At 38.7% G+C, this 16,134-nt stretch overlaps 5 protein-coding genes across 7 annotated transcripts; 3 read left to right on the forward strand and 2 right to left on the reverse strand.

Moving 5' to 3' along the window:
* The first annotated feature begins 2 nt into the window (after positions 1-2).
* LOC129797387 (TGF-beta-activated kinase 1 and MAP3K7-binding protein 1-like) lies at positions 3-1,634 on the forward strand. Its single transcript, XM_055839874.1, has 2 exons — positions 3-254; positions 327-1,634. Exons 1-2 carry the CDS (start codon positions 85-87, stop codon positions 1,534-1,536), a joined length of 1,380 nt encoding a protein of 459 aa, XP_055695849.1. The 5' UTR covers positions 3-84; the 3' UTR covers positions 1,537-1,634.
* A 504-nt stretch (positions 1,635-2,138) lies between these two features.
* LOC129797390 (uncharacterized) lies at positions 2,139-6,332 on the forward strand. The gene is made up of 3 exons (XM_055839878.1): positions 2,139-2,761; positions 2,866-3,154; positions 5,021-6,332. The coding sequence occupies exons 2-3, from the start codon at positions 2,960-2,962 to the stop codon at positions 5,714-5,716; spliced, it is 891 nt and encodes a 296-aa protein (XP_055695853.1). The 5' UTR covers positions 2,139-2,761; positions 2,866-2,959; the 3' UTR covers positions 5,717-6,332.
* A 145-nt stretch (positions 6,333-6,477) lies between these two features.
* Positions 6,478-8,762, reverse strand: LOC129797389 (hydroxysteroid dehydrogenase-like protein 2). Of its 2 annotated transcripts, none has more exons than XM_055839877.1 (4): positions 8,545-8,762; positions 7,939-8,102; positions 7,654-7,867; positions 6,478-7,439 (listed from the first exon to the last, which is right to left on the reverse strand). In XM_055839877.1, exons 1-4 carry the CDS (start codon positions 8,556-8,558, stop codon positions 6,590-6,592), a joined length of 1,242 nt encoding a protein of 413 aa, XP_055695852.1. In that variant the 5' UTR covers positions 8,559-8,762; the 3' UTR covers positions 6,478-6,589. The 2 variants fall into 2 exon arrangements, with proteins under 2 accessions (XP_055695852.1, XP_055695851.1); XM_055839876.1 differs by lacking the exon at positions 8,545-8,762 and adding an exon at positions 8,198-8,384.
* A 290-nt stretch (positions 8,763-9,052) lies between these two features.
* LOC129797392 (PAX3- and PAX7-binding protein 1) lies at positions 9,053-16,116 on the forward strand. 2 transcript variants are annotated; one of them, XM_055839880.1, is made up of 9 exons: positions 9,053-9,444; positions 9,551-9,819; positions 10,079-10,325; positions 10,387-11,045; positions 11,245-11,368; positions 11,473-12,012; positions 15,209-15,404; positions 15,481-15,807; positions 15,875-16,116. In XM_055839880.1, exons 1-9 carry the CDS (start codon positions 9,231-9,233, stop codon positions 15,927-15,929), a joined length of 2,631 nt encoding a protein of 876 aa, XP_055695855.1. In that variant the 5' UTR covers positions 9,053-9,230; the 3' UTR covers positions 15,930-16,116. The 2 variants fall into 2 exon arrangements, with proteins under 2 accessions (XP_055695855.1, XP_055695856.1); XM_055839881.1 differs by lacking the exons at positions 11,473-12,012; positions 15,209-15,404; positions 15,481-15,807; positions 15,875-16,116 and having other exon boundaries at positions 9,070-9,444; positions 10,387-11,008; positions 11,245-11,362.
* On the reverse strand, positions 12,392-13,684 carry LOC129797394 (neuroplastin-like). The gene has a single exon (XM_055839885.1). It carries the CDS (start codon positions 13,321-13,323, stop codon positions 12,484-12,486), a length of 840 nt encoding a protein of 279 aa, XP_055695860.1. The 5' UTR covers positions 13,324-13,684; the 3' UTR covers positions 12,392-12,483.
* Positions 16,117-16,134: the final 18 nt, after the last annotated feature.

Below are 16,134 nucleotides of genomic sequence, written 5' to 3' on the forward strand. Positions count from 1 at the left end.
GACTTTCTCCACTTTTTTTTTTTAACTTTTACAAAACAAAGTTTTCTTCTAAAAAAAATTATTTTATTTTTGATAAAAGAAAAAATGTTCGATCATTTGGATTCGGAAAGTAAATTATGGACAGATGATCTGGAGGTGTGCAATCAAACAGGTGGGGGATATGCAACAAATCAGAAATATCGCGAAGATGGAAATCGAAGCAATGAATCCAAATTCCGGGACAGGAGTTTTCACATAAAAGTCGATGAAAATACGTGAGTTTCTCATTTTCCATTGATTCCACTTGTCCACCAGGTGACTAAGAGGAAGTTTTCTTATTTTATTAGGTTCCTGTATGCAATCTGCTCGGGGCACAATGGCTCAAAGGTGGCACATTTGGCCATTCAGAGGATCGCTGCAGAGATCGCCTTCGGAGGCCTAAGCGGGAAATCCAGTGAGGAGGAAGTGAAGGAAGTCCTCCGACAGACCTTCATAGCAGTAGAGAAGACGTATCTGGAAACAATAGACGCCCTCCTGGCAAGGAAGGCATTCAGACAGTATGAAATACCAGAGGGAATCAGTCAGTATGAGATCTCACAGAAGTACCAACACATCCTGGATGAACTGAAGCAGATAAATGAGGAGTTGTCCGTGGGAACGAGTGTGGTGATTGCCTTGATTTGCCATAAGAAATTGTACATAGCCAACATTGGCAATTGTCGGGCTCTGCTCTGCAAGAGTGATGCTAACAATGTCCTACGAGTTGTGCAGCTTAGTGTGGATCACAATCTCTACAATGAGGATGAGATTCTGAGGTTGTGTCAGCTTGGTCTCGATCCACAGGCACTGCGTCAAGCTCCCTTGAGCTGTACCCGATGCATCGGGAGCTACATGAATAAGACAGGCTACCGCGATTGCGACTTCCTTTCCGGAGCCTCAGGGGAACCTGTGATCTCTCAACCCGAAATTGTTGGTGCCATCCCCATGGATGACACATGCAGCTTTCTCATTCTCATGTCAAGTGGAATGTGCAAAACCCTCCAGGAGATCTTCTCATCGGAAGTAACGCAAGTCAATAAAGAGATGATTCAAATGGCCGTGGAGCAATTCCGAACGCAATCAACCATGTCGGGAGTAGCACAGTCGGTTGTCCATAAAATTGTACAATTTCATCATGATCTCTACATGGAGCACGTCCAGGAGCGCGAAAGAGAAGACAGCCCCCTTCCATTCACACGCCGTGACGACATTACCCTCCTTATCAGGAATTTTAATTTTGTCATGCCAAAGAGGGGAACGGTGCGATTCAATTCTGTCGTCCGAGAGCACTCTGCCAATAATTCAATCATCTTCACGGATACAAACACCTTATCCAGCACCAACACGTCCCAATATATGAACACAAACAGCTCAACGTCTTCCTATTCCAGTCAGGGTAGTCGCTACCGACGTGAACAAGAGAAAATTCCACCTTACGTGGATTTTTCTGAGTACTACAGGAGTGTCGAGGAAGCCAAGAAGACTGGACAACTCCCTCCAGGCATTGAATTTGACTAGACTCTTTACTTTTGAAGCCAAAAAAAGTCTTCTGTTTCACTATAAAAATGTATAAAAAAAAGTATTTTTATTAAATTGTTTTGAGATTTTATAATGAATTTTCTTTGATTTTTTTTTTAAAGAAAATTATTTTCTTTGAATTGAATGGAATATTTCATCAGGTCAGTGCCTTTTATCATAAAAATTAAAAACATTTAATAGGTGTAATAAATTAATGCCTTTTTGTACATACTTTACCTGTTTATTATGCTAATATATTCTTTTTATATAAAAAAAAATAATTTCCCTTTTCGTTGAAGAAATCTCTCAAATAAATCGTGATATTGGCTACGAATGTTAACCTGCTCCGAAGTCAAGAATTGATTGTTTACGAATTTATTAAAATATGTTGGAAATGATTAAAAGTATTGAAATTAATTAATTTTAGGGTTCTAAGGGTAGCTACCTCAGCCATGCCTTAGCTCCGAGCGTCCTGAGCTTCTACAGAAATTGAGAAAAAAAGAAATCCCAAAAACATTAAATAACTCAATAAAATTTAGAACATTTCCCAGTCGCAGATTTTTTGCGTGTGCGCGAGGGATTGAATTGAAAAAGAAAAAATCAAATAGAAGTGAGAAAGAAAATGAAAACAATCACGGCAATTATTTTGAATACATAAGTTTATTTATTTATTTTTTTTGCCACACAACGTGAGAAGCAGACCACGAGAGAGAGAAATTTTTGTGGGAATGAGAAAAGAGAGATTTTTCTCTTGGGATCCTCGTACAAAAGACGCGCGCGCGCCCCCCTCCGAAAATAAGAGATTGTCTGTGAGTGAAACGCGCGCGCGGACTCTCAAGGTGAAAGGTCGCATGGTATTATCACGAGCTGGGGCGGCGATAAAGCGAAAGAGAGAATTGTGTAGCGTATTAGCGTTAAATGAATCAATGAGGCACCATTCGTCAGTGCTTGTCTGTGCTCCGTGCCCGAAAGACTTGGAGGTTTTGCGCGCGCGCGTGATGTTTGGGAAGTTGGTGATTCTGGGGCTGTGTACGGTGATCACTGTATCCAGTCCCACTGCCAGTGATTTACGATGGATTCGGGATACGCAGGAACTCATCGATGAGGATTTCAATTTGTGCCAAAAATTCGACATTGGTGGCAACTCCTCCGTGAATCTCGAGGGTCAGATTACGGTCCTCTTCAAGTGTATGTCCTGACAATTATGTCTTCGACAGATTTCTCTGTGAGTAAACCATCACACAGCATGATGCATTTGGTTGGCCCATATGGTGGGATCGGTGCTATGACTTGATGTGTCGTTGGTTGCATTGTGCGGTTGCATTGCAGGTTCGATGAACTCAGAAATCGGTTCGAAGACGCTGGATTCAAATCAATTCACTTTGTCGGTGTATCACCTGTTAACTCACGTCTCCTCGACATCATGAAAGACATCCCCGTGCTGCACACATCACAACATGAAAATCTCCAGAATATGAGTAAGAATCAAGTTTACGTCATTGATCACTGTTCCCGCCTTGTCTACATCATTGTCCCACCATGGAGCTTCATCCAGTATCCCTATGTGAAAGCATCGATCCTCTCAACGATCTACGATGCCCCATGTGGCTCATGCAACGTGAGTAAACATCATCCTTCTCGCAATTTTTTTGTTGTTGTTGCAACTTCTTGATGCGAAAATCCTCCTCGTGACGAATAAGGAATAAATTTTTGATGAGAAATATAATATTAAAGCAAAATGTTGGCGGAATTTCCCAAAAATTCATTGATATTCAGCAGTGATCTATCACGCTAAAAGAAGTGCTAATCGTATAGCAACTTCCACCTATTTGTGGTTGTGCTTTTGTGGTTTACAAACATTTTTCAGTGATTTGTATCTATATTGAACATCAAGGGGTGAACAACTACAGAAACAGCGTAATTATTAGTTGAAAAAATTAACAATTGTAGCGCCCAACTCACTATCCAGCAAATATTAACCTGCTCATAGAGTGAGTACCCTTAGATTGGCGGTAACTGTAACGGCTGCCCACCCCTTGGCGACAGTCTTCTGCCCCTAGGTTACAAACCCTCAAATAGGCGAGAGAATATGAGAGCCCACAAGAGAATGTAGAAGAGCACTGAGAGAGTAATTAGGTGAGAGAATAGCAGAGAGTGATGATGAGAGTAGAGAGTTAGTCGTAGCTCAGTCTTAGTTGTCAATAGTTCAGTGAGGACGAGGGTTGAGGTTACTGGGGGAGTTGACCAGACCCCTTTGTGGCGCTCCTCTATGCAGGGCGCCACACAATTAATAAAATTGAAGTTCAAATCGGACAATTGGTTTTTTGTTGGATTTATTAGACTTGATAGAAAGTTCTGTAATCTTAATATATAAAGCTGAAAAGTTTGTTTGTCTGTCTGTGGCACATGAACTCCTCCGAAACGGCTGGGCCGATCTTGATGAAATTTGGTATGGGGGTAGAGGGGGTCAATACGAGTTGCAAGCGCTATATGGGATTCCGCCCCAACCCCCCTTTATAGCGCCCCCACAGAAAAATTGATTTTTTCCAATTTTCTACCTGTTGAAGGGTCAGATAACGGGATTTTTTTATTTTTAGAATTTCTCGGGGTACCGTATTATTTATCCCCCCTATTAATATACGCCCCCCTTTTATAGCTTAAAATGGAGTTTGCTCACACGTGATTGGGGGCTCGGGTTGACTAGTTATTAATATTTTCTAATTGAATTTCGCGTAATTAAATTTCAATTTTCGAACCATTTTTTTATAAATATAAATTAGTCTCCTTAGTCTCAAAATTTATTTCTTTATTAGGCATAATTTTTTGTTAGTTATATACCCTTTGCTGTTACGTACTTAATATAATGTAATTCGAGGAAATTTCCTCAATATCGCTTCCATTCCATAAATTTAAAATTATGTATAGGTACTAAAAAATTCCCCAATTGAATGTTTTAGCAAGAATATCACGCACCATTATCAAGGAATTATCGTGCCTCAAATTGCAATTGAGATTACGATTTTCATTTGATTTTACGTTGGCTTTGACGTTAATTACATTTTCCTTGATTGAAAAAGGAATATTATACTTATAATTCAATGATCTCGGGAGCTTTAGTATGTATAATGGTGCTCAATTATTATTGTAAACTTTCTGTTTGCCAGTTTATTCGTTTATTCCCTTACTTGGTCAGAAGAAAAAAAATTGTTTAACCGAGAGAAATTATCGACACATCGTGCATATTCATGAGATTTAAAACTGCAGCTGATAACATTTTTCTCTATCTTTTAGCTGTTTTCCCAGCTAATCAGAGAGGCTGTACGAACACGAGAGCGTCTTAATTAGTTGAACAATCAAAAATGATTATCACTTTTTAGTTAAATTTTAATGTTCGTTTTCTCGCCGTTCAGCACACGACGAGGTCTTTTCGATGCGAAATTTTAAACATTTATGAATCATTTTATTTAATTAATTTTCTTTTTAGGTGCCCTACAGAGAAAATCCCATCCCTGTGAATGTGCCAACATCCACAAGTTCCGATGATGTGGAATCAGTCACAGGGACGAATCTCATTGGGGATTACCTGCATGAGAATACAACGTCAGTTCAGGAGTCTTCTGGGGAGGAACTCCTCGAGACAACGACTGAGAATGCAGCAAAACAGGATGATTTGGAAGCAGAGCGTGATGGTGATGAGGGATTTATTATTCCCATTAAAGTAATCCTTCCCGTGGAGCACATTCATCACTTGGGGAATCAATCGACGTACACAAAGTACAACTACATTGTCCTTCGAACGGACAATGCAACATATCATGGACATCTCAATACCGATCGCGGAGAAAAGTTGACTGTTGATCAAAATGCCATCAACGCAGATGGATACTTTCCCTCAGATAATAGGGAAGTGACCACAGTGCAGTCACTGAATTTTGAGGAGGAAAATGAGAAGGAATTTGAGGAGGAAAAATTGATCTACGTCAACGATAAACGAGATCAGTACCAAAAAATTAAGACCTACAAAATTCCCATTGAAAATGGCCAAATAACCTTCGACGAGGTCTCTCCGTTGCTCGGAGAATTCGAGGAATTCGTCACGGAAGTCAATTCGACGCAGGACATCAAACAGATGGATGATCACTATGAAAAACTTCTACAATGGCTCGATTATTCTCTTTAGTAAGGAGTTTTATTGAAGTGGAGGAACTCTCGTAGTCTTGTAGAAAAAAAAATAAAGGAATGAGAAATCGTCAAAAAAAATTACAATTCTACTGTGATTAGCTGGGAAAAGTTAGCAAAAATTTGCCAAAAAAAATACAAACAATGACGTCATTATTGTGTTTTTGTGGCCTTTAAATAGATGAAACATTCGCTCTAATGTTTTATCTGTGAATTTTGACAAGATATTTTTATGCTTCAATAATTGAAAAGGACAACACACAATTGTGACGTCATTGTTTGCGTTTTTAGACAAATATTGCTGATTTTTTTTTTAATTAATCTAAATAGAAAATAAAAATTAATTTGGCGATTTCTGAATCTTTTTCAATCTTCTGCAATGTTTCTATATTTTCTCGAATGAGGTCTTTTAGTTACTTTTTTTTCTGTCTTTCTTGTTTTTTTTAGAGTAGGATGGGATTATAAATTAAGTCCTGAATAATTGGGCTTACATAGTTTAGTCAATATTTTAGTTAATTAGTTGAGACATTGACTGTGAGTTCTAGATGTTTTATAGAAAACTTTGTTATTCATAAAATGAAGAGAATTATTAATATTAAAAAGATTTAATAAATAAATATGTTTTTGAAATTATTCTTTTAAATAAAAATTCACAAAATCAACATAAAAGAAGAAAGAAAAAGCTTGTGACTCACCTAAAATGAAGCAAATTAATCAATTTTTCATCCATAATCCTTTTTTTTTTAAATAAAAATCCTGTTATTTTTCGTAGAAAATTCCTCATGCGACCACTTTTTTATTTTGAAAAAAATACATTCGCCACGATAATGCACAGCAACGCCCCGACGATCCTCCCCGAAAGTAATTTTCGCTCTTAGAGCTTAGCTTTAAGGCTACCCATGAGCTTTTCAAGCTTCATGGCTTTCGTGAGATCACCCGAAATCTTGAGTTTTCCCGACATGAAGGCATTTGCCGGCTTCAGTTTCCCCGTGAACATTTCATAAAAATGCTTGGAATCCATCGTGAGGGTAGCATCAGCGGGAACTTGAGGTTGTCCCTTGCCGCATTTTCCGGAGCCACTTGTGAGGTCCAAATACCACGTACCTGCTTCTTCGCCCTTCACGTTGAACATGTAGCTGGCACCGACTCTCTTCACCAGCTCCTCATTCATCATACTCTCAATCTTCCCAAAGAGTCCAGCAATGTTTCCCGTGGATGCTGTCTTTGGCGAAGGGGACATTTTAACCTTGTCCTTGTATTTTTCCAACAAAGTTGTATCCATCTCGAGAAAGAAGTCCGGGAAGAGTTGATCGGCAAACTCGGGATTGCACGCATAGGGTTTGAGGTCGGTAACGCCAGCACCATAGAGAACCTCATCGTCTACGAAAAAGTTCCCAGTGGTTGATCGTGGTTCCCGACTGAGGACAACGTAGGCTGCATCAGCCATAATTTCGGGCTTCCGGTAGAACTTTGTATCCTCACCACCTGTGATGAGGTCCATAGCTGCCGTGGCGATGGCAGTACGTGGCCACAGGGCATTAACACTGATCCCAAGAGGTTTGAACTCCTGAGCCATGCCAAGGACGCACATAGACATCCCATATTTGGCCATCGTGTACGCGACATGAGGCCCAAACCAATGCGGTGCCATATTCAATGGTGGCGAAATGTTGAGAATATGAGCATGATTGCTCTTCTTCAAGTACGGCAAGCATTCTTTTGATCTGCAATAAAAGAATGAAGGTTTTATCACTTTATTTAAGCTGATAAAGAGCATTAAAAATTAAAACTTATTTCCCATTTTATGGGCAAGATTTTACCGTTGTGAGAAGTTTTGTTTTTGTCTCAAAATTTATGAAGTGACTTGCAAGACTGAACACAATGGGAATTTCATTGCAATTCAATTGAAATTTTTTTGCAAAGGATAAGATTACTTACACAAGAAAGGTTCCCCTTGTATTGATGTTATGCATCAAGTCATAGCGCTTCATTTCAGTGTGTTCTGTAGAGGTCAGGGAAATTGCGCTGGCATTATTGACGACAATGTCAATCCCACCGAACTTTTCAGCTGCCGACTGGACAGCTGTCCTCACTTGATTCTCATCTCTGATATCCACAACACAGGCCAGTGCCTTGCCGCCAGCAGCCTCAACTGTCAATATATCCACAAAAATTGTTAGTCAAAGAATTAACTTTTTTTTTAGTTGGCAACAGGTGGGAGACCTTCTTCAGCAGCTGTGTAGATTGTTCCGGGAAGCTTTGGATGGGGAGTAGTTGTCTTGGCCGCAATGACGATATTAGCTCCATCTCGAGCAGCTTTCAGCGCGATAGCCTTGCCAATTCCACGAGAAGCTCCCGTGATGAAAAGGGTTCGTCCGGCCAGCTTCCTGAAATTTACAAAAAAAATACATCCAATTAATCCCACTCACTTCCTGAATTCTCCATCTTCTAATAAATTTTGCAAACTCCAATAAGATTCTACTTGGTATTCTGAACTCCTTCCATTGCAATTCACTGGAGAACTGTTCACTTAATACCGAGTTATCTGAACTGACTACTCCAGCCAATTTCTCCTGTCATTCGTTTTTTTTTCTCTTGATTAGATTGTGTGCGACTACTCAAGAGACGATTAAACTTTAGCGTCTCCGGTCCAAAGTCCATGAGTTCACTTGACTCGATATTTACATCTTGAGGTATGACACCTTGTTATTATATCATTTTCTCCGGGAAAATTGGGATAGGTGGGCAGGAGAGGAATCCTCTGAGGAATTTTCTTGGGTGATTTGAAGCAAATTTACAGTAATGTGACCTCATTTTTGTAATATTTACCCTGTATTTATCATTTTTAGTGTGGAGTTTTTTAAACAATTCGAGAATAAACAGATAAATAATGAATTAAAACACTTTTTTGATACAATTTAATACAATTTACACGATAAAAAAGAACTATTTTTGAAAATTCTTGAGAATTTTTGGTGTTGGAATAGCGGGATTTTTGACAGCTGCTAAATATATCGATTGTTGTTCGTATCATCGATTAAGGTGTGAGCTATCGATAGTATCGTTCGGTATTTTGTTATTGCAAATAATCGCAATATATTTATTGCTAATTTAATCAAATCTAGCCGGTTTTTAATCCAACATTATGCAAATTCTTAGAGTTAACTTTTGTTTTGTAAATCACTCTTTTGATGTTAGAAATAAATACAATTAAAGATCAGTCAAAAAATGGCGCCAAATTGATAATTTTTTTTTATTAAATTGAAAGGATTATCGAGAAAAAATTTCCGATATTTTCGCATTCCCAAAACGATACTTATCGACACCATGAAAATCTATCGATGTCGTTAACTATCGATTGTTTTTACATGTCTCTTTTTTTCCAATTGCGGGTGAAGCAGAAAAAAGCGAAAATTCAAGAGAAAAATGTAAATTGTGCTTTATTTTGGGATTTGAGTGATTTTCAAGTGTGCAGATAGTTTGCAGAAATAGTCAGGGAAGATTTTGGTGCAAAAATGTCGCTTTTTCGGAAGCCAAAAAAGCCCATACAGCGACGTGTTTTTGGGAGCTACGACGACGACGAAGATGCGGAAAACAATGAGGGCATTCAGGGCAAGGATAATGCCGAAAAGGGCACAATTAGCAGCGATCAGGGCTTCCGGAAGCATAAAAAAGACAAGAAGGAGAGAGAATCGGCAAAACCCACACTTTTGAGCTTTGACGATGAAGGTAAAATTTCAAACCTTTCAAACCACAGAGGACGATGTCGGGGTCAAACGTTTTATTTAATCTAATATCAATTTATTGTTTTTCTTTTCTTTTTGATGGTCTACAGAGGAGGGCGAGGAGGTGTTCCAGGTGAAAAAGTCTTCTCACAGCAAGAAGGTCATGAAGAAGTTGGATAAGCAGCGTCGTAAGAAGAATCGCGCAGACAGCGACAGCACGTCCGGACAATCCGGAACATTAGACCGTCCATCGAGGGAAGCTCCAGCGGCGTCATCCCACGGAACTCCTTCCGAGTTTAATAACAAACAAAAAAATAAAAAGGAATTAAAAGATAATTCCAATAGTGTCCAAACCGAAATACGCACAGACGACTTTGTGGTAAGGTTATTATTATCAATTTTCTTTATTTTCCCACGGATTTGTGCAAAAAAAAAGAACAAAAAATTGCCAAAAAAAGACCCTGCCCCAGTGGCAGGAAGAACTTAATTAGCATCAACGAGGAGGGAAGTAAATCAATGAGATTCATTGATTTGTTTCTCTCCTCTTGGAACTAAAATTTAAGCTTCTTTTCAGGTTTTTATTCCTTATTTGTTGAATTCTAATGTGATTCCTGTTTTTTTTTTCTCTTCCAATGTAGCTGGTCATCAAAAAGTCTGAACCCGATGGAATGGTACTCAATGGAAGGGCAGCTCTGTGTGCTGGACGTGACGATATGTCCTCCGAGGACGAAGAGAGCTCTGAGCGAGAAAAGAAAGAGCCTCAACCGGGTAATCATAAATTCACACCTCTGGATAGCTTTAAGAAAGTTCTCGAGAGTGGGAAGATTCCTGATGCTGCCATGATTCATGCAGCTAGGAAGAGACGACAAAAGGCCAGAGAATTGGGTAAGAAAATTACATTTTTTTTCATAAGTAGAAGTAAATCTAATTTCTCGTGTGTTTTCAGGTGAATTTATTCCCATTGAGGAGAAACCGGATGAGGCTAAGCCTCGTCGATGCGATGAGAATGCCGACGATGATGGCTCCGAGGAGGAGGAACGAATTGATATGTCTGCCATAACGGGTGTTAAAGAGCGCGAGGAACGCCGTGAGAAATTCTATTCGGTTCAGCAAGAGATGTCCGATGATTCGGATTTGGAGATGAATGAATGGGAGAATCAGCAAATCCGGAAGGGTGTTACCGGTACGCAGCTTGCTCTGGCACAGAATGAATCAATCTTCTCGCAGTACATGATTCAGCCAACAAGTGTGGTGGCTCCGGAGCAAAATATGTCCACGGGGGCGCTCCTGGAGCAAGCGTACGCCCGGAATTGCCTTGAGAAGCCAAAGCAAATGCTTGCGAGTAGTACAAAGAGCGAAAGCAAATCAAGTGGACCAAGAATGCCACAAGAAATCCTGCAGAAGGTACGAGATAGATTGACGCAGGTGAAGGATCTCAATGCGAAGCACGTGAGGGATATTGAGGAAATGACCAAGGAGATTAAAATGATGAAGATCGAGGCGATTGATTGTGAACAGAAAGCACCCGTTGCCGCTGCCAAATATCGATTCTATCAAGAATTACGTGGGTATGTCTCAGACTTGGTTGAATGCTTAGACGAAAAGGTAATACTTTCTCACTAGTACTAGTGTGGACCGATATTTGCTTTTAAACTATTTTATAATTTTATATTTTTCACTGTGAAATTATGAATGCAAATTTACAATCCAGCCCCACACAAATTTCTACCATTTTCACCTCCTCCCATGAATAAGGCCAATTTATTATGGCTCAAGCTAATTTCTTAACGAATTTCCTGGGCAGGTACCTCTAATTGTGGAACTGGAGAAGAAGGCAATTGGGCTCATGGCGAAACATGCAAACCACCTAATTGAGCGACGTCGACAGGATATTCGTGACCAAGCAAAGGAAATATCCGATTCAGCGAGTAAGTTGTATAATGAAATAAAGCAATTTTTTGCGTGACAATCATAAAAGGTTAAAAAAAGAAAAATGTTCGTTAATTGTTCTTGAAATTCTTCCATTGTGTAGAACCTGGAAGTAGCAGGAAGGGAGACGATGAGGAGCACGTCCGACGAGCTGCAGAGCGAGAAGGACGTCGTACGCGTCGTCGTCGTGATCGGGAACGCAACAGCATGAATGAGAGTCATTTGGATGGGATGTCGAGCGACGATGAGATATCTGATCATGATCTAGCTCAGTACAGGGCGCAATTGGAACAGATTTCCAGCGAAGCGGAGGAACTCTTCTTGGATGTAGCTGATGACTTTTGTCAAATCCCCGAGATTCTCATGAAATTCCACGCATGGAAGCAGACTGATTCGGCGGCATACAGAGATGCATACGTTAGTCTCTGCTTGCCCAAAATCATCGGACAACTCATCAGGTTGCAAATGGTCACGTGGAATCCACTCAGAGATCACTGTCCGGACATTGAGAAGAGCCCGTGGTACTCTGTGTGCATGATGTACGGCTTCACGGAGACAGAGACGGAAGAATCTCTGTCGATAGATCCCGATGTGACCCTTGTGCCAGTTCTCGTGGAGAAAATAATCCTGCCCAAGCTGACGGGTGAGTCGAATGTACAACTTTTCTTCTTTTTTTTTTTAAATTTTATAACTCCCTCATTCCAAGGTTTATGTAAAACATTTATCTCAAAGAATTTTATGTCACTCATAAATGCGACAATTTGACGCATTCCACTTTACTACAAACATACGACTTTTAATAGAATTTTATGCCATTGTACTCGACTTTGTTGTTCCATTTAACTGGGGCTCCCCATTGTGGGTTCGATGGGCAAGAATTTCCTGCTGAAAGCATTGTTGGAGAGAAAAGTTAATTGATTTTTATGTTGCAATTCGATAATTTCGACATTGATTGGAGAAACTTTTTAGTAAATAAAATCAACAATTTTTGCAATAATTTACAACAAATCATTCACAAAAAATTTCCCTTGAGAGAAATAAGAATTTATTTCTTTAGCAAATTACATAAGAATTTGATGGAGTCTCTATCTAAATGGAATTAGATGTGCCACAATTAATTCCTCTTCCCCTTTCCGGGCACATAGTCACACACACTGTCATCATCGACATCTTCGGGATCGCGATATTTCTCATACAAATAGAGAATGACGAAGAGAACGAAGAATTCCACGGCCATTCCACAAACTGGCCAAAGGGGAGCCAAGTGCGAACGAACTCGCACCATTCCGTATGCCATTGCCGGTGGGTAGCCGGCCAATTCGGTGGCTAAATTGTTCACGACACACGTGTAGTTCCCTCGTTCATCCAGGCGTACATTGAGGATCTCAAGGGCAGAATTGGGTACACCGTCGTATTCAAAGAGTTGCACACGTTCCGTTGAATTGGTAATTACGGTGCTTTGTGCATCAGGTAGGATCCAACTGACTGTGGGATTGCTCCCGAAGACACGGCAAACAAGCCAAAGGTTCTCACCCTCAATTAATTGCGTATTCTTCGGGAGTCTCGCAGCAACCATGGCCACAGCTGTGAATGTGGCTTCAGAGACTTGCGCTGTTGTATTCACTTCGCACGCATACTCTCCGTGATCTTCCAAATGTGTGCGATCAATGACGAAGAGTTGCTCCTCGGGGAATACTTGATATCGCCCCTGAAGGCCCTCCACATCCTCCACACTCGTGCCATTCTTGTACCATCGAATTTCTTGTGTCCCATTAATCTCTGGGAGTGTTAAATTGCACGAGAGCACTAGAGGTCGATTAATATTGAACACAATTATGGTGGTAGCATTATCTACTGTTGCTGCTGCTGCTGCTGTTGTTGTTGTATTTTGTGCCTCAACCCGTTGAACAGTAAACGCCACCAAAATGATCAGGAATACATTCAATTGGAACATTTTATTTGTTTTTTTTTACACACAACTGTACACACTGCAGCACCCTGTGGCTTTGTATCCTTTTGCGCACGACGGCAAAAAACACTATTCAACCTCCCTCAATGAGTGTCTGATGGTCACTGCTGGGAGATGAGTTGGAAAATGCGCTTCATTCGCTTCGTATTCGGATTCTTTTTTTTTTGTGATCTCTGCACAATATAATAAAATGTGATGACAATTTGACGCACTCTTATCACCCATCATCTTTCCTCAATACTTTATTTGAACAGTCAACTTCATTTTATTATTCTCCCGCACATAAAACAATGTGTGGTGAGTTTCCTCTGATTGTGACAAAATGTTGTAGATGTAGGTACTTCTCTTTTTTTTGCATAACTATATGAAACTATAAAAAATGCCAAGAATTCTTTACGCTATTATGTACATAGAATTACTTGTAGGTGGAGCTCGCATTGTATCAAAGGTTCAGCTATATGTCAGTGAAACAATGGAATTGTGAATTAAGAAGGGGAATTTATTAATTACACAAATCCTCTAAAAACATCGTAAAACATTCAATAAAGATTAACAAATTCCTCTTAAGCTCATCCTAACTTTTAACACGATACGGAAAATTTATGATTTCTTATCAAATTCTAGTTGGGTTGTGACTTTTTAGATGCTATAGTCAGTGGTGTAGCCAGGGGGAAGTTTTGAGGGTCAAAACCCCCTCCTCAAGCCAAATTAACTCAAGAACAGATTGACTGAAAAATTCAAATTTGCAAAATATCTCATCAAGGCTACTTAACATTATCTTCTTTACACAAAAAACCGAATTATACATCCATGGGATGATGATTTCTGGGGAAAAACCAATGTCATGCATCCAATAATTAATGTCATGCATCCAAAAATCAATGTCATGCATCCAAAAAATGATGTCATGCATCCAACAACTACATTAACTGACATTAATTGTCAATTAGTGACATTAGTGTCATGCATCCAAAAATTAACGTCATACATCCAAAAATTAATGTCATGCATCCAAAAACCAATGTCATGCATTCAACAATCAATGTCATGCATCCAAAAATTAACGTCATACATCCAAAAATTAATGTTATGCATTCAACAATCAATGTCATGCATCCAAAAATTAACGTCATACATCCAAAAATTAATGTCATGCATCCAACAACTAACGTCATGCATCCAAAAATTAACGTCATACATCCAAAAATTAATGTTATGCATCCAATAATCAATGTAATGCATCCAACAAATGATGTCATGCATCCAACAACTAACGTCATGCATCAAAAAATTAACGTCATGCATCAAAAATTCAATGTCATGCATCCAAAAATTAACGTCATGCATAAAAAAATCAATGTCATGCATATAAAAATCAATGTCATGCATTCAACAACTAACGTCATGCATCCAAAAATTAACGTCATGCATCAAAAAAATCAATGTCATGCATCCAAAAATTAACGTCATGCATCCAATAATCAATGTCATGCATCCAAAAATTAACGTCATGCATCCAAAATTCAATGTCATACATCCAAAAATCAATGTCATGCATAAAAACAATTCATTCTTTTATTATAAACAATCTAATGGACCGATTTTGATAAAAATTTGTAGAAATCATCTTCAAATAATATATCAAATTCGCCAATTGTGTTCGTTCAAATCGGATTAATTTTCTTCAAACATAATAAAATGGACAAAAATCATGGTTTTAAAACTAATAAATTTTAAAATACACGTATTCTTGTTATTCAGTATTAATTTATTGGAAGCAAAAACTGCTTTCTATTAATTAAGTATTTAATTAGATTTGACTCTATGCAATGGAGTTTAGCTTAACTTGTTTTTAATTTTCAAATTACAGAACAAATTGAAAATTGTTGGGATCCAATGTCAACGTCGCAAACACTGCGACTTGTGGGATTAATTAATCGTCTCTATCATGAGTATCCATCTCTTCGGCCATGTTCGAAGTCATTAACAACACTCTTCAATGGAATACTCGATAAAATAAAAGCATCTCTGGACAACGATGTTTTCATCCCAATTTTTCCCAAACAGTAAGTTACAGAGAATTGTTTTTTCAAAGAATTCGTTGAATATTTTCTCTACATTTTTTTTAACTTGAATTTTTAGATCACAAGATGCGAGAACGTCTTTCTTCCAGCGTCAATTCTGCAGTGGATTGAAGCTATTCCGTAACATCTTGAGCTTGCAGGGTATCTTATCGGATGCCTCACTGCGGGATGTTGCCATTTCGTCACTCCTCAATCGTTACTTATTGTCCGCGATGCGTGTTTGCTCACCAACAGACGCAATTGCGAAGGCGCACGTGATTGTGTATACGTTGCCGAGGGTATGGCTGCAGTCGCAGAGCAGTGATTTCAATCCCAGCATGGATATGTTTGTACAATTTCTCAAGTTCGTGGCCAATCAGTTGGATAAGCGGAATCCCATTCATTTGTAAGTTATTGTCTTTTTATAAATTCTTTTCTTGCTTTAAATCGTGATTTTTTTGTTTTTTTTTTAGGGATTCAATGGAGAAAATCATAAAAATTCTCAATAGTCTACATGCAACACTTTAATAAAAAAAAATTACTGGGAATGCAATTTAACAAACAAAAAAAGTGAAATAAAGAATTAATATACAAATTTTAACATAAAAGTTAGTTAACTCAAACATTTCCCAAAATTCTGTAAAAAAAAAAAGATTTAATAAGAAGAAAAAAACATTAAACAAAACTTTTTGATTAACTATTCATTTGATGATCATGAATCTTGTTTTATTTT

Source organism: Lutzomyia longipalpis, chromosome 1 (genome assembly GCF_024334085.1).
Source record: "Lutzomyia longipalpis isolate SR_M1_2022 chromosome 1, ASM2433408v1".
Classification (NCBI taxonomy): Eukaryota; Metazoa; Arthropoda; class Insecta; order Diptera; family Psychodidae; genus Lutzomyia; species Lutzomyia longipalpis.